The sequence below is a fragment of the Planococcus citri genome, chromosome 4 (genome assembly GCF_950023065.1).
Source record: "Planococcus citri chromosome 4, ihPlaCitr1.1, whole genome shotgun sequence".
NCBI lineage: Eukaryota > Metazoa > Arthropoda > Insecta > Hemiptera > Pseudococcidae > Planococcus > Planococcus citri.
The window spans coordinates 30,022,106-30,040,613 of record NC_088680.1 but is presented as its reverse complement, the minus strand read 5'-3'; the positions used below and the strand labels follow the sequence as shown (position 1 = coordinate 30,040,613).

The 18,508-nt window shown below is 33.0% G+C and overlaps 1 protein-coding gene across 1 annotated transcript in view; it reads right to left on the bottom strand.

Annotated features, from left to right (window-relative positions):
- Positions 1 to 4,736: 4,736 nt before the first annotated feature.
- Positions 4,737 to 18,508, bottom strand: part of LOC135844931 (neuropeptide Y receptor type 1-like) — a 138,399-nt gene continuing 124,627 nt past the window's right edge. Inside the window, exons 6-7 of the mRNA XM_065363328.1 lie at positions 9,228 to 9,362; positions 4,737 to 5,343 (exon numbers count right to left, since the gene is read on the bottom strand). Coding sequence (XP_065219400.1) covers positions 5,169 to 5,343; positions 9,228 to 9,362 — 310 coding nt within the window. The 3' untranslated portion in view covers positions 4,737 to 5,168. The remainder of the gene's footprint in view (positions 5,344 to 9,227; positions 9,363 to 18,508) is intronic.

The following is an 18,508-nucleotide window of genomic DNA, read 5'->3' as shown; positions in this document are numbered from 1 at the left end:
CCCTTAACGCCTGTTTACCTAGCGACTTAATGAAAGTAACGATTTTCTGCCGAAGATACTTTACAGGTTTTAGGTATACATATACGATGTGTTACGATCAATCATTTTTTACGAGTTTCGAGTCGCATATGTTGGTAAATTTTTATCGCCGCGTATTCCCATCATATATTGCTTCCTCCCACAAAGTTTTAAATGAGTTTTGTTTAAAATGTTTGCCAAAGATAGACGCGAGTATCTAATGGTAGACATTTTATGTAAATCGATACTTTGGTAATTCATATAATGACCAACTAAATGCGGATGGTAATAGATTTTAATGGTAATGACGGTTGACAAGGATATAGGTCGAGATACGAGTGTTTTGTTTGTATTTTGAATGTTTAAATGTTTATATAAGCGTTTGGAATAATGTGCAAAAATTTTAGTATTCCAGAAAAATTGAATTTTGGTGTGATTTTGATGTCATTTGAACACTGAGACTTCAAAGAGATGGTAATTGAAATTATTTTGAATTTAAATCAACATTGGAGGTTTTTATATCGTCTTCTCAGGGCACTGAAATTCCACTTTGAAAATTTAGTTTGTTGAAAAGTTAAAATAAAGATCAGCAAGAAAATCACTTGGATGTCGAAAGAATTGCATACCCAGTTTGCCGTAAATATGAGTGCTTTTACTGCTTTTACAGTGAATTAGATATTTACGGCAAACTGAGTATGCAATTTTATTAACATCTTTGCGCGTAGATTGTCTCCGAATGTAAACAAGGAAGGGTGCTTTGATTTCAATAAGATTTTTTAAAATGTTCTCTTCGATGTTGTGCTAGAATTTTCGTTTAGAGTACCTCAACTTATACAATGGGTATCAATGATTTGAAAATTAATTATTAAAAGCTCAACTTTTGATTGAAAGCTGTCATTTAAAAAGTATCTGAAGAATTACAGAAAAACATTTTTATTTTCGTCGTGACAAGCTAATTATGAAAATGCGATCCCAACATCCCTTGAAGGAAAACACTCCCTCCCCCCTCCGATCAAAATTCAAAAAAAAAAATCAAAGCGACGCGCGACGTAGCATATTGATTTGTTAACAATTAAAGCCCTAATGACTAAATTTGACTATTTAGCTTATTCTTTCATTTCGATCCCTCTAAACTCTCCCTCTTCCTCACCAGAGTCGTTAATTCGTTAAACATGATTGAAATACTTACCAAAAAGTTTAAAATAACAAGTGAATCATACTTGGTTAAAGTTTTTGAGTGCGCTATAACATAACATTCAAATATCCCTTCATTTCACAGCTTTCGAATTTTTAACAAAATTTCGTAAAATTGCTGTAAAGTCAGTTCTTACCAATTTAAGGTTTTTCAGTTCAAAACTCTGTTTATTATTTTGTTATTTTTAACCTTTCCTCCAGGACTCTCATTTTGCAGAATGGGGATGAGGGTGGCTGATGAAGCATCGAGAATGAAAATAAATTTTTTTTCTGAACAACCTACCAAATGGAATGTTGCAACAATTACAAGGAAATTTATGAAAAAAAAAACTCAAATGACATGAAAATTGTTTGAAAATTTGAAAAATTGATCAAATTTATCATCCACCTTAAATGATATCTTGCAAAATGTGATCATAAAAAATAGTGTTGGCTGGACTTGCACTTTTATTTGAGGCATTGTCTGAAAAACACTGTCAACTAGATGGAGAATCATAACTTGTAAAGTGGGTGTTTTTCTGTGTTTATTTGGGTTGGTTTTTGAAAAACAATGTTACCTAGAGGGAGAATCATGGCCCATGAGGTGGGTTTTCAAATTAATGTGCTAATTTGGAGTATTTTCTGAAAACAGCGTTAGCTATTTGGGGAATCATATTTCATAAGGTGGTTTTTCTTTTAGTTCATTTGGATACTTGGTTTTTGAAAAACAATGTTAGCTAGATGAAAAATAATTACACTTGAGGTGGTTTTTCAAATATTTATGTTTGTTTTCGAAATATTTTAAAACAACGTTAGCTACATAGAAAATTATGACCCATAAAGTGGTTTTTTAGGTCCGTTTTTGAATTAAATGACATGCAATTTAATTAACTTGATTTTTTGGGGGTTTTTGTAAACTTCTGTCTGTTAAATTCTATCAAAGTTTCATTAATATTTTGGTAATTTTCGCTGTAATTCTTTGATGGTTTCGTTACTTTTTCAGTTGAATTAATTATCTTATCGATTTTTAAGCATTTCAATTGTTTCTGTGACAAATTTAATGGAATTTACAATAATTAATGCTTTCCAAGTTTTTGTGAACTTTTGTTAGATTTCAGTGAAATCGCATAGATTTTTCTAGTAATTCACCTAAGTACCTACTTTTCAGTGATTTTTGTACTTGGAAATTTTACATTTTTTAGAAGATTTTGTATGTGTAATTTTTACACAATTTCATGCAATGTTGATAAAATTTCTGATCAATTTTTCATAATTTGCAATATTTTTTTTTAAATTTAAGGCATTTTTTGGAATATTACAAAATTTTGTTCAATTTTGTCATTTTTTCCCATCAATTTTATTGTAAATTTCAGTGATTTTGACGTTAATTTTACAATAACTTCAATATTATCTACTATTAGAACCCTTTGAAAAATTACATTAATTTGAAGGAACTTTTACGTTCGAGTAACCCAAAATTTGAAATTCTTCATGGTCACTACTTCTTTGAATTTTTAAAACTTTTCTGAAACCCTTTAGATGAATTTGGCGCCAAGATTTCTGTTATTGCGGTTTCAAGACGTGCTATTTTGACCCAGGTGGATTTCATCAAAGTTGACTGAAAAAGTGAAACATACATTCATGTTTAGCAGCTGCCACTCAAAAAGTTCTGAAAAGAACTTTAGTACCTACCTAGTAAAAATGTATACTTCAAGACTCTTTTTCCAGAATCCAGATCCTTTTCAGAACTTTGTTAGCATTTCAAAATAAAAAGATCATTTTCAATATTGTTGGACTCCATTAGTTTAGGTTCATCTATTATTACCAAATCATTGTTGAAGTCCATTAAAAAAAATATATATCAAGGTGGTTTCACTGCTATCATCAAACATGCTTCAAAGTCAATCAGTTGAAAACAGCCTGAGATAACATAAAACTCTTTAAAAAAAAAAAAAAACACACACCCTGTGGGAGATCTCACTACCCAGAGTGCGAATGCAGGAAGCCATACTTACGAGCACAAAAATTGATAAATTAAATCATTTGGTACATAAAATTAATCCAGAAATGGCATATTAAAAATCAAAATTTTAGTCAATGGCCAAATCGTCATGCTTATACTGAGTCAGACCCCCTATGACTTTTTTGTCGCAATTTCACATTTCCCACTTTTTTCAGCATTTTTTTTTTTTTTTTTTCAAAAAAAGTCAATGGCAACTCATCGAAGAATTTCGAACTTCACACTGTCTCTCGTCCAATTTATAAAAAACACCATAAAATGAATAATTTATTCGCGCAAATGTTCTTCAAATAATATACACAATGTTGCTTAAAAATATCAGAGGAAATGACAAATAAAAAAAATTTAGACACATGAAGTAAAATAAATTTAAAAAAAAAGAAAAAAAATTAACATGTACCAAGTTAATAATAACACCAATCATCTTAAAAATAATTTCCAAATTCCAAATCGTAGGTATTTAATTGAACGAGACGAATTGAATTTAGAAATACCCTATAGTGACGTAAGTATTTTCAGATAAGAGTAAACGATGTTTCGAGGAAGTATCTTATAGGAAATCGAGATGAAAGATAATTGAAATTAGCGTCAAAAATAGATACAAGAGGTTAGCAAAAGTTCAAATTGCTCGCGTGAAAGATATTAGTACAAAGAAAATATAGACATACCTGAGGCTGGAATCGAATCAAAACGTACCACGAGAATATTCGGAATTTCTCAAATACAAACAGCGTTAGGTAGGTAGCTCTAAACACAAAAAAGAACACTTACCAACACCAATGAAACAATTTCTTTGTAGCAGGTCTAGCTATATAGGTAATGCAGGTATTTGTAGGTTCGTTTGTGAACTGAAATGGAATTGTTTCAGAAACGCATAGAAAACGTTAGCGTAATTAAAGCGTAGGATGCGTTTCTATGTGCTCCGTCAATACGGTTAATAAATCAAACAATTTGACTGAATAGCAAAGCAATAGAAAACTCGGCAGAGGCGGAAGGGGATGGCTGACTACCTGCCTGCCTAAATAACAACCGAATAGACTAGATATAATACACGACAGTGTGCTCGGTTTAGATTTATATGAAAACGTGTAAGTACACCTGGTACGCGAATTATACGTGTCATATTTTAAAAGCATCTCAGGGCTTGGTTGCAAAATCCTCGGCTCATACAGATAAGGGTGACGCCGACAGCAAAAATGAAACCGTCGCGTTTAATATCGAAATGAGAAAAATCTTGATGCGTATGAAGATGAACGCAACGTTAGGAATAATTTCCTGCAACAGGCGAATGACGATAAAGGGCGAAGAAGATCACAGGGGGTCTTATGTCTGGCAAAATGGAACTGATTTTTTGATAATGTAAAGCTTGACTTGGCTAGAATAATATGTTTATTTATAAGGTTTCCACGAGGTAGCAATGTTGTCGATGTTTCAAATTCGATGGTATGTTTCTTTTTTTTTGGGTTTGTTTACAAATACGTAGTAAAGGTTTATAATACGATAGGAAAAAAAATAAATAAATAAACACGATTTCCAAATGTTTATAAGATGTAAAAAAAATATATATAAGACGAATTAATTATTTTCGAAATTCTATACGATGAAATATGGCAACACTGCCTCTGACATGCGATTGACAAATAATATAAATTTAACGATAGATTAATTTTAAACACGACTCGTTTTAAAATATTCGGGATTAGGGGCTCAAATACCCGAATATTTTACCATTTACCAAAGTACAAGGTGTATCCTTCAAGAGGATGCAACCCTTGCCTATACTTTCTTACACTCTCATATACTCAGCATCGTCAACTCAAAATACTTAATCCTTCCGTGAAGCCCTGGCGTTCGACGGATTTAAAAAATAATTATTGTCATCGATGAGTATTTTCGTATAAATTATCACGCCAATCACCAAACAATCCAGCTACATGTGCTATTCCGACTGATTTCTTCACGACGAGCTGCTTTTCTCGTGGTGTTGTCCGAAATCGGTGGAAATTGTGGTGGCACTTGGTCTAGACATGTAAGTGACGCTGACCATTTGACTGTCTTCGTCGTCGATGTTTTGTCTGTAAGTGTCTTTGCGTTTCATTCTGATATAGTTTCTCAGATCAGAGATGTCCTCGCTGAAACAATGAAAATTATAATTGTACGTTAGGTAGGTACTGAGAAGATTAGCAAATATTGTGGAAATGGTCAGATCTTGAATTGACGATCATCGATTGAGACCACCTGCTTGACTACACTGACCATCATTTATTAGAGAGGAAGATTACCCACTTACCTTGCAAATTTTAAGGGGTAGAATATTTTAAGAGGTAGAATTTTAAGAATCAAAAATGTGTTTTCATTATGCTTGATGGTTTTTAGAGTAGGTACCTACTTACTAATTTCCATAATGAACGCTCAACTTTTAGTGACATGGTTCCTTTCATTTTAAAGGCAGATTTCTTCAACAAATAATATTTTTTCACTCCAAAAAATTCAACTGAAATTTTCATAGTAGGTCATGGATCAACCAGTCAACTTTGTGAATTTGGTCAAATTCCAAGAAGGAGTGGAGGGAAGTTGTGAAAAAAAGGAGCACCTAGACACTTTTCTTTTTAGATATTCACAAAAAAAAACCATTCGATTAAATGAACTACTAGCTAAGAGGCAGATAAGCTTTATTAAATAGGTGAGCATATCAAAATAATAGGTTAGCATGAAAACTAATTTGTATTTTATGGTGGTAATTTTTAGTAATTTACTGTTAATTTTCGATGAATTAGTGGGAGTTCTTGATAAACTATAGGTAATTCTTGGAAATTGATTGCTCATTTTTTGTAAGTATTTTCAGCAACTATAATTTTAGTGAATTACGTGATATTTCTAGTGAAGTACTAAAAATTTCTGATGAATTACTGGTCATTTTTGGTGAATTATTGCAAAATTCTAGCAGATAAATTAAGATTAGCCACTGGTCATTTTAGGTACCATAAACATAGTTGAAATGGGCTAACTTCATGGTTGAAAATGAAGTGGAAAAATAATTTCTTTTGAAAAATAAGCTGGTTTTCTTAAATGTAAAAATTCATTAAAAATAAAAGAATATACTTAAGCAAAAAAGCAAAAGAAAATTTGCAACTACATTTTAAAATATATTCATTAAAATCAATTTTGGATCAACATTGTGTGTGTGGGGAGGGGATGGGAGGGAGCTTCTTAGTCAGAATTTTGAATATTCATTCTGTTCGTGCATCAAAAAGACAATATCCAGGACTTCCAGGAGCAGAAGTTATATGCAGTAGTCCATATCAGAAACTGGTGTATTACTCATACTTATTACCTATCTTTTTATTGATTGGTTATGCCAGCAATTTGCCAAAAAAATACGTGAATATCAAAGTCAGCAGTAAATTACTAAAAATTTCCAGTAATTTACCAACAATTACAAGCCAATTAAGTTAGGTACCCAAAGTTACCAGTAAATTACAAAAAAATTTACCAAAGATTGAAATTTCCAGTGATTTATCAAAAATTACCACAAGCTTATTAAAACCCAAGTTTTTCAGTAGGTAATTTACCCAACATCATCAACAATTTACAAAAAAAAAGCCAACAATTTTTCAAAAATTACCAACAATTTGTCATACATATTTGATTTACCAAAGATTTCTTGTAATTTGCTAAAAAAAAACACGTAATTTAGGTACCAAAAATTTACCAAAAATTCACCAGTAAATTCACCTGTAATTTACCAAAAACTACCAATAATTAACCGAAAAATTACCAGTAATTTACTTACTAGAAAATTACCAGTTATTTATTAAAAATTATTACCAGTAATTTACCAGAAAATTATCATTTATTTACTGAAAATTATTACCAGTACTTTTTCACGAAAAATCATTAGTGGAAGGGGGTTAAAAGACTTCCGTCTCTAAGGAAACGCAAAATTTCATTTTTTTTTTGCTCAAGTAAACTCAATGCTTAGATTTCCAAAATAAAGATCAAACAAAATACATATCAGGAAGTCATTCTGAAGGTTTGACATGATTTTGGCAGTTCATTTGGTAAATTTTTTCCTCCGATTTCTTAAGTCAGATTTGTTATCTAAAAGTCTAATTCAATGCAGAGGTAGAAATGATTCAATCAAGATTCAGATTTCTAATAAAAAATATCGTGATTTGGTTCGTAATTTGAATTGTTTTCTTGGACGTGTTTCGTGACCGAGATTCGAATCATTTCTTCAGCTGTGATTCATGATTCATAAATCAAGTGCCATGAATCACGTTCATGAATCATTTTTTTTTGCTCCTCGTTCTCTTCATTAGACAACGTATATCTTTGATTTTTGCAACATTTTTTTTTTAGCAAATTTTGAGATAGGCACTTTAAATGATTTTTTAAGCAATTGTTGGTCAATTTCATCTCAATTTTTACAGGGAAACCTCGTCAACTCGTCACCTCCAATTTAGCTGAGATTTGGCTTACTGGAAGTTTATGTCACCAACACCTCAGAACTAATTTTCAGCTGCCGAAGTTGATTTTTCGAGTTTTAGCGAATTTTTTAAAATGGCTGAAATAGATATCTAGCCGATTTACTGACAAGGTTTTCATAAAAATGGTAAACCAAGAGATAAAAAACCGAACTGTGGTTTGAATACTAAAATTGAGTTCCCAAATTGATTGCGATCATTTTTGAGACGATCTGGAACCTGAAAAATTCGCTTGCGTGTCAGAAATGAAAAAAATATAAGTAGGTATAACCTTGTTCGTGAAGTTTTTCTGTTCTGTAAGATTCATTCTACAAGTACCTACTTAGTCAACTTTCAAATTTAAACGTGGGTAATTTCATTTCAATACATCGACCTCAAGTTGAAAATATTGTTAGAACGCTAGACTTCCCCCCCCCCAAAGATAACATGGATTGGTATAGAAAGTTTTTTGTTTGACATGCTCCGAAATGAGCATTGATAGTAACCTCGTATATTCCTCATGTAGGTACGTTTTAATATCTGTCTCATCCTCATCAGACATCATACGCGAGTCTGAAAACAATTTTAAGCACATATTCTGCTTCCATAATTTTCATAATTCTCGAATAAACTGAAAATTTAATCTCAAAAATATAAGTATCACGTTGGTTTCGTTATCGAAGATAGAAGTTCATCCCCTTCTTTCCAAATTAAATCCCTGGAAACTTTTCTAAAAACCCAAGGTCATTATTTCGAAATTTTCCTGGTTCACTCCCCCCCCCACTATTATTGTCATAGCCTATTCAATAAATTAAAAATCCATCTCGATAATATAATTAAAATTACCAACGAAAAGATATTTTCCATCTCGAAATCTATTTCGAGAAAAATTTCCCCAATATTAATTTAAACAAATTGAACCTTCTTTACACGTAGAAGAAACACATCGTAAATTAATATTTTGACACGATCTTCAAAACAAGGCTCTACATCTCTCGCATTTGGGTAAGATCTCCTGTCACCTGTACATAAATTATTTTTACGTACTAAACAAGGAAAAATACCATGGAAAATGCACGTTTTAGTTATAGGTACAGTACCTAGTAGGTACCTACTAACCCAAGCAATCGAAAAAAAACCCAGCTACACTCTTATCTAACGGCCTAAGAATAACGCCTTCCAAAATTTCGTATATAAATTACTCACCTTCTCTTCGTCTCTTTAACCCTTCCTGTCGCAGGATTCTTACAGCGTAGTAAGATAACATTTTGCTGTACCTAACACATTATTTTCACTCGAATCTTTACACTAATACCTTCCCAGAACCCAGGACCTGCTTCTCCAGTATATTCTCATACATACCTACCTAAATATAGACAGCGAGACACGTTTACGTCTGCTTTTCTGCCAGAACCCTGAGCTCATTAAAATACCGCATATTAGCGTTGAAATAATGAGCCTTTACACAAGGTACAGACCCGTCATACTTTTAGCAACGTCACACAACGCTACACATAAAAGCTCATTATATCAGTAAATAGGTATCTTACCTTCTTATGATCATTGCCAGTACTAACAAAGGCGTTATTAATGACGGAACATAGGCAAACCACATCATGACCGCGTACATCACATCCCAATGGTGCGTATTGCTATAATTTTCATCATTTGTTAAATGTACGAATCTGGAAAAAAAGCAAACAAAAATAAATACACAGGTTGCGAGAGCAGAGAGTGAAAAAAAACACAGACACACATCGTATAGGGCAGGGAAAATGGTTATACCACGTAGGGTAGAATTTTTCATCTTTTCGTATTTGACAACGGTTCGAATTTCGATTAATCTTTGACCAAAATCTCCCATCTAAAAAGGTCATTTCCATTAGTAAGTTAAAGGGGAGAGCACCTCCGTATATAAGGTGGAATGAAAAAAAAACACATCGTATACTCGCACTCGTGCAACTGTGGAAATTTAATTTTTCAAAAATCTCTATAACACGATTTCGCCGCCATAGCCAAGCACGTACCTGTCAACTAAACTTTTTTACTCGTTTTCTTAAGTATAAATTAGATTTAAAACGAACTACAGGAAAACAGAGAGAGAGAAAAAAAAGAATGGTACGCAGAACGTGTATGGAACTGGAACTTGTAAACGAAAAAATTCCTCGTACGAGGGCTCGTTTTTTTTTATATTTTTCGTTTCCCTTTTTTTTCAACCCTTTGATTGACGTAGTTTCTAATGAAATATTAAACATCCGTTTGATTTTAAACGTGTTGCATTAACATTTGTGTACTTCGTACGACTATAAATCATTCTCAAAAATTAATACCCACGAATATGGCGAAAAACGTACGCGATTAGGATGTTTTATTTGTACGAAAGACGAGTGTGCTTCGAATACGTCCTTTTAAAATGTATTTTATTCGTTTTTCAAAATACCTACTCGAAATGTTCTCATATTCGCCATTGTTTGCAGTTTAAATCTGCTGGATACGTATTCTCCAAAAAATTTCCAACAGATGATTTTTCTCGTATGAAAATCTCGAAAAATTAACCAGTAAAATTCCATGCTTTTATCGCACACTGCCTGAAAAAGCCGGCAGAAGCCAACATAATCGAGAAAACGTTGTTAATCCGCTTTAAAAACTAAATTCGTAAATTCAAACTTTTCGATTTCCACTGCCTCCAACCCTACTGTTATGGTTAAAAAAAAAGAACCCCTTTCGAGACGAGAAAATTCTACCTTATATTCCTGGAAATTTCACGTTACTTCGAATTGTCAGGAAAAAGAGAAGAGTATATAAAATAGGAATAAGAAGCAGAAGGGTGGAAGATGGAGAAAGGAGGAGAAGAAGGGGAGTGGAGAGAAAAAAACGAATCCGTATAGTACAATTGGAAACCACGCTATTGTATTAAATTGGCTTTTCTTAACGAGAAAAATGCCAGCCCAACAATTTTCATTAATGATCCAAAAATCATGCTAATTTTCACCATGAGCTTTTTATTTTCGCCGTTTCAACGTGTGTAATGGTTGTGGAAAAAAAAGGGTACTTGGGAGTCGGATAAGCCTTTAAAAAGACCGAAGGGAGAAAAAAGCGGCTCATCTTGACTCACGTTTACGGACGTTCGCGGCTTTAATATTTATTTTAGTTTATTTATCTTTTTAATTATTTTTTTTTTGGTAGGGGATTTTCGCATGTGTACGCGTTTAGACGACTAATTTCTATACAGATCGTAAAACAGTGTAACGCCCATTTTGCGACGTACACTGGAACGAAGAACGATTTACGCGGATTTGTGAAGAGAAAATGGGTTTAGAAAAGAGCAGAATTTAATTGAGAAGCAAGAAGTGGCCTAAATTGTAATGCGAATTTTTTTTTGTGTTTTAGTGTTTTAATTTTCAAAATGAAAAGGAGATCAAGTTTTTTAAGTACCTACCTATTTAAATACCTATAGTGTGTTTGGTTGATTTTGAAAATTTCAGAGTGAAAACTTGATGTTTTATTTTAGTACTTAGTTAAAATGAATTAAAAAAAAAAATAAAAATGGAGACATAAGGTGCACCGGGGGAAGTTGGAATTCGGGGTAAGTTAGAAAACTTGCTCTAGCGCCAAGAGGTTTATATCTGGCGAAGTGCCACTAAAGGTGACTTGAGGGTACTACCCCTACTTCATCACAGCATAAAAATTTTTGAGATTCAGTTTCATTTTAGATGTCTTTGGTTCAATTGTATTTTGTTGTTGTTTTGAACTTATTTTGAATTTGGTCTAAAATACAGACTTTCTATTTCTTAGTTTTTCGCATATAGCGGACGAACCGTGCGTCCTAGTGAAAATCTGATGAGAGTGATCTCAAAGAGAATTAAATTCTCTACAATTTTGTTTCTATGCAATTTTTCTAGGACGCTCGGTTTGTGATCTACGTCTCCGCAAAGTTTAACCTTAACCTGTTCTGACTTCCCCCAATTGGGGTAAGTCAGGACAGTTTATATTTTATTCCACTGAGCGAAAGCTACTGTGTCAATCGCGCTCAAATTTTAACCATAGGTCAAGAACCCTTATGGGAACCCACATAATAAATTTGATCCATATTGGTTCATTAGAAGGGGAGTAACAGCTGGTCAAAGTTGAAATTGCGAAAAATCATTCTGACTTGCCCCGGTGCACCTTACTGGAAAAAATTTGTATGTTGGCCTAACAAGAAGATCAATGACCAGGTACGTTTTTCTTACTAAGTTCCTGACGTTTGAAACTTTCAAGGTTAAAAATACCTTAGATTATAATTTATAACATTGGATTTTGTGAGATCCATTTCGATGGATCGCATGGCACTTTTTCATGACTATTCAGAAAATTGACTCAAGTTTTGAACTCGAAATTCTTTGAAAGCGCTCATAAAAACTTTTGGATAGAATGACGTACGTTGCTCAAAATTTAATTTTTTTTGACAATATTCACTTTGAAGGTCTAGTGTCTACGCAAAAAACTGCGAAAAAATGAGTTTGGCAAAAAAAGTACTACAAATAGATGAAATGATCATACCAGACGACCCTTCCGAAATCAAAAAATTCTTAGACCTAATTAAAAAACTTGACCTTAACAACTCGATTTAAATCTCACACGACGGGTGTAATAATCAAGTACCTAATTACAAACACCCCCCCCCCCCAAAAAAAACAAATTCGGCAAAAATTACGACCATTTGACAATTTTATCAAAAAATACTCCCGGAGAATTTTGATGAAAAAATATTACAATTTTTCGTCAACTCGCCAAAAATTGACACTCTGATAATTTTGATAAAAAAACGAAAATTTTCTGATAATTTTAGCAAAAACAAGATTTTTTGAGCAATCTTGGCAAGAACAGGAATATTTAACAATTTTTTCAGAAATGGCCACTTTTTGAAAGTTTTGGCAAAAATGGTTGACAACTTTTTCAAAAATTGATACTCTTTGACAATTTTTTCAAAAATTGACAAAAACAAGAATTTTATTTTGATAAATTTAGCAAAAACAGGATTTTTTCTCGGCAAGAATTGGACTAGGTATTTGACAATTATGGCAGAAATTAGCCCCTTGTAACAAGTTTACCAAAAATGAACACTTTTTGAATATTTTGACTAAAAATGGACACTTTTAAACAATTGTACTAAAAATGGCCACTTTTTGACTGTTTTGCCCAAAATTGACCCTTCTTGACAGCTTTTCCAAAAATTGACACCTTTTTGACCATTTTTTCAAAAATTGACACTTTTTGACAACTTTTAATTGAAAAAAAACGAGAATTTTTTGATAATTTTAACAAAAACAGGATTTTTTGAGCAATTTTGGCAAAAATTAGTCCCTTTTAACAATTTTACCAGAAGAGGACACTTTTTGAAAATTTGGCCAAAAATGGACACTTTTGAACTGTTTTGCCAGAAATTTCCACATTTTTGACAACTTTTCCAAAAACTGACACCTTTTTGACATTTTTTCAAAAAATGACACTTTGGAGGTAGCATCCATGCCAGTATGTGATATTATGATCGTGACTGTATTATTCACGTCCTTGGTCTATGTGTTAAATCTGATTTAAGCCAAACCCCAAAGTGACTGGAACAGTTTGAGGCTGCATGCACCGAACTAAGAAATACAAAGGAAAATTCGTTCTGTTATGCTTATGTAGGTATGTCCTCCTACTATAGGTGACCAAAGATGGTAATCTTGGGTACCTGCTCAATATTTCAGCCCTTTGTGTGTATCATGTTGTGATATGTGATTCTATTAATTGTTGAGATATATGTTTTTCATGTCAAGCCCCTAAATTGTTGTGATATTATGTTACTATTTTGAAAGGTCTACCGCGAACACGGATTCCTTCTCATCATCCCTATTGACAAAAATTATGCGATAGCATGCTAAAACGCATGCTTTTATGCATAGCACAAGCATGCGTGAATTTGGACTTTTTTCAAAAAAAGCATGCGATTCTGCCTGCGATTATCATGCATAAAAGCAATGTTATAGCATGTCAAGTGAAATAAAAATTGTAAAAAATTTTTTACCCTGGGAGGGAATCGAACCCGGGACCCGCAGTATTAATTTATCCGCGTTGCCTAACCCACTCGGCCACTTCGCTGCTTGCAAAGAGTGGAGTTATTTCCCCATAAATGTTTGCACTTTTTGGACTTGAGAAAAATTTTTAAATTTATTAAGTTCACAACGCAGAAGCATTTATGTGGAAATAACTCTTCACTTCGCAAGCGGCGAAGTGGTCGAGTGGGTTAGGTAACGCGGAAAGTCGGAAACCATAGGTCCCAGGTTCGATTCCCACCCAGGGCAGAAATTTTTTTCAATTTTCCTGTTATTTTACATGCTGTAACATTACTTTTACACATGCTATTCGCTTACTTTTACGCATGCTATTTGCAGGCTGAATTAGCTGAATTGCATGCGTTTTTTTGGACTTTCACGTATTACGCATCTACACGCCTGTTTTTATGCATAATTTTGTCAATAGGGATTGTTGTGGTATGTGTATAGTCTCTATTAATTTAGGATATACTCGTATGTATAGTTAGTTTTACTTCATCTAACTAATCTGTGTGTTGTTATAAGGTGTATATTTGTAAATTTACTGGAAATATACGAGTGTAGATATAGTAGTTTTGAGTTCTTATTTCATTGATACAATTAAATAGATACTCTAACTAGTATATCAGTTGTGAATATTGTCAAATATATACTATTGGTAGTTCAAATAGGTGAGACTACTTTAATGTAGAGTTGAATCAGGGAGAATCCTGTAAGCTATCCAGGAGAACCAAAGGGAACGATACGTCTATTCTTTGTGAATATATTCTAAACTTAACCACCCCTCAGACTAATCTTCAAAACAATCTCAATAGCATTCTATCCTTATTTACCTATTACAACTTTTTAACAGTTTTTTAAAAAATTGACAAAATGAGATTTTTTGACAATTTTAACAAAAACAGGATTTTTTGAGCAATCTTGGTGAGAATTGGACTAATCGACAATTTTGGCAAAAATTAGCCCCTTTTGAGAATTTTACCAAAAATGGACACTTTTTGACTGTTTTGCAAAAAATTGACACCTTTCTGACAATTTTTTCAAAAATTGACACTTTCTGACAACTTTTTAAAAAATTGACAAAAATGAGAATTTGTGATGAGCGGATATGCCCTGCTCGCCTATGTAGTTATTCGTGTAATTCTTTCATGAGTGTGGCTTATGGTAATAAATCCGATGGGAGGAGCCATAAGCTACTAATGTACTCGCGATCCGAGCCTCGCTGCTGGGATCGTGATGCTAGAAAAATCACTTGATCTGCGATACTCGAGCTCTCCGGATCAATGTCATTCTCGGTAAATGTGTACAAGGCTTATACAGCTTGCGATTCGCGATATACCTATCTATGGATAGTTCTTTTGATTTCTTTCTATAACGCTTACTTCGTTAAATCCTGAGTAAGTTCGCGGTACTTTCTTAGTCACTGGCCAAGTTACTCCGGACACTTGAGCCTTTGTCTCTACAAAAATTGGTCTTTGACGCGTCCTGCCGATGCGACTAATATTTGGGGTCAGCACAGGAGAGGCAGGTAACATGTACATTGACAATGTGTACTTACTTATCTAAGGTAACTGTTTAATTCTTTTACCGGGGTTGCGTTCGTCCTTACATAGTGCCCTTTTAGTAATTATTGAGATGACGTCATAAATGTCATCTGAGTGCTTGCTATTTTATATGTCACGAATCTTGCACTTGTGCATTGCTTACCTTGCATTTTATATTAACCCATTATAACGAATGCTAGGTGATGATGTGTCAATCACCTCAGCATTTGATATAGAAAGGATACAACTACATCGTATTCTTTCCTATTATACTCGCATTTTTGTAAATGTCTTGGGCTATACCCATGTGTATTTTAAGTCACCTACTCGAAAGAGTTAGAAGATAGGTAAATTTATGTATCAGTACCTATCTCACGAACAGATTAATTATAAATTTATTTGTAATTAGTTGGTATAATATGCTCAATTACTTGTTTTACACTAACATCTGTAAATAAAAACCATAAGTAATTGGTACGAGAAGGCTTTCTTTATTTATAGTATAGTAACTTCTCACTGTGTACATTGAAGTAGAAAGGATTGCCTATTCTAGAGCTAGCCAGGTATTTATATGGAAAATGTTTCATTTCCATGGAATATTTCTCAGAAAACCACCTTAGGAGAAAATAATAATAATTACTTCTTCTAGCAGTCTTTCCCACTATCACTGTTACAAATTTATTAATAATTTTAACAAAAACTGGATTTTTCGAGCAATCTTGGCGAGAATTGGACTATTTGACAATTTTGGCAAAAATTAGCCCCTTTTTACAATTTTACTAGAAAAAGACCCTTTTTGACTATTTTGCCAAAAACTATATAAGACCTTTTTGACCACTTTTTCAAGAATTGACACTTTTCGACAACTTTTTTAAAAATTGACAAAAACGAGAACTTTTTGATAAATTTTAACAAAAACATGATTTTTTGAGCAATCTTGGCGAGAATCAGACTATTCGACAATTTTGGCAAAAATTAGCCCCTTCAACAATATCAGAAAAGGACACTTTGACTGTTTTGCCAAAAGTTGACACCTTTTTGCACATTTTCCAAAAATTGACACTTTTTGACAACTTTTTCAAAAATTAACAAAAACAAGAATTTACCAAAAATGGACACTTTTTGATCTTCGCACGAGGGCGGTTATAATATATCTAATCTTATGTAAATAAAATTCAAACAAAATTTTCGTAACTTAATCAATTTATTATTATCCATCTACATTTAATAAATACGTAATTAATCCATAAAAAAGTTATTTTATTACAATTTAAGTGTTATCTCTTCCAAAAAAATCGTCAAAAATATAAGTCATTTCAAAGGTTAACTACCTAATTGAAACAATTTTGAAAATTCTGTGCAAGCGCCAAAATAGATACCTATCGATTTCGAAAAATGATAATGTTGACTTCCATTCGACCACAAACGAGTTATCAAAATTCTCTATAGTCTTTGATGCTCTAAAATCAATTAACTGAAAAAAATTAAAGTATTTCTTAAAGAACCTGCAGTTTGAGAGAGTCTCTCTGCTCGGTTCATTACCGCAGACCATCTCTTTTCCCCTCAAAACTTGATCCACGAGAACGAAAAATATACTTTCGATATCCGAACCAACTCATCGAAAATTAAATGGAGAAAAAAAACAGCAAAGAGAATTTTAATCTCGTTCTCGATTTGGCAAAAAAAATCAGTCTCGTAATCGAATCCCTTTAATGAGAATATCCCTCCAACGCGATCGTATCGAGGCTGAAAAAAAAATATTAAAAGCTCGACAAACGCATCTGCTCTAATACAAATGACAAAAAACCCACTCGAATTAAAATACTCATAAAAGTTACTCGTAAAATTGACAAATTTCATTAAAACTCGTCACTTGTTTACACAATACGTACGAAATACGTAAGTATAATATACCTATATCCAACGTTTTACAAATTTGATTACCATGGCGCTGTGCGCGTTTCCACGCATACAACATTAATCGTAAAAATTACTCGATTCCCAAGACGATTAAAAAGATACGAGGTGTAGAGGTAAAAGGTATCTGCGTCACAATTGTATCTCTTGTACCAAACAAAACAGCTATACAGTTGAATATGCGAAAACACGAGAAATTTTTTCCACCAGCAGAACAAGTTTGAAAAAAAATTGAAAATTCGTAACTCGTATTAGCAAAATTTTTGCAACTTGAAAAAAATTTCCCCGTTTTGGAATCTGTTTCGCGAGACGCAATTTCGTCTCAGGGCAGATAAAACAGCCACCTACTTTACAAAGACGAATGCCATGTTTTTCTTATCCTTTGGAAATTAAGACAAGAGACAGATAAAATGAATTTTATACTTCGAGATCGTGTCTTTTTCAAAAACTTTGTTACACCAACTCCGGATGTAAGTGTTTTTTTTTCTTTTCTGAGACGTATACGTTATCGTGTTCGAGCTCGTATTTTAAAATCTTTCTGCTCTTTACCCAGCTTAGCTTTTTTTCCGCCTCTACCTCGAGTGGAAATCTCGGGAAGCAATTCTATAAATACGATAAAAAATGCGAGAAAATCAATTTTCGCTCGTATGTTTATGGCGAGATGGTTGCAGCTCGAATCTAAATAGTAGGTAAATTATATACCTAGCGGATTTGACGAAAATGAGAAAAAATCACCATTTCGAGTGAAATTTTCATTATTACAATTCGTTTTCAAATAGATTGACTAAATTCACTCGAAATAACCAATCAAAATTGTACGCGGAATGTATTTATTCGAAACCAATACCCTCAGCTTATATGGGTATATAAAACTTCTCGTCCTTATAAGAGGTATTATTTCTTTCACTTTCATTTCTCTCATTTTATATAAACATAAACGAGAATTGATTCGATGGAAAATCCCCAACACGTGGTTAAAATTTACCGAATAAATCATCATTTCACGGAATTTAATGTCATATATTCTGCTAGGTACATATTATTTGTCACACGAGCTTCTAAAATTTACCTACTGTTCCTCAAATTGTGCGTTAATTTCGACTAATTTTTTATTACCTATACTTATACCTACACACGAAGGAGACGGCGAAATTACAAATTATATCGTAACTGAAGCTAATGGCAATTTCATCGAAACGATGTCTCTTCACGAGCGCGTAACAATAAAAGTCACGAGCGAATTTTGCCTATTTTTCATATCCAAGGTGCTGTTAGAACACGTCAAAGGGTTAT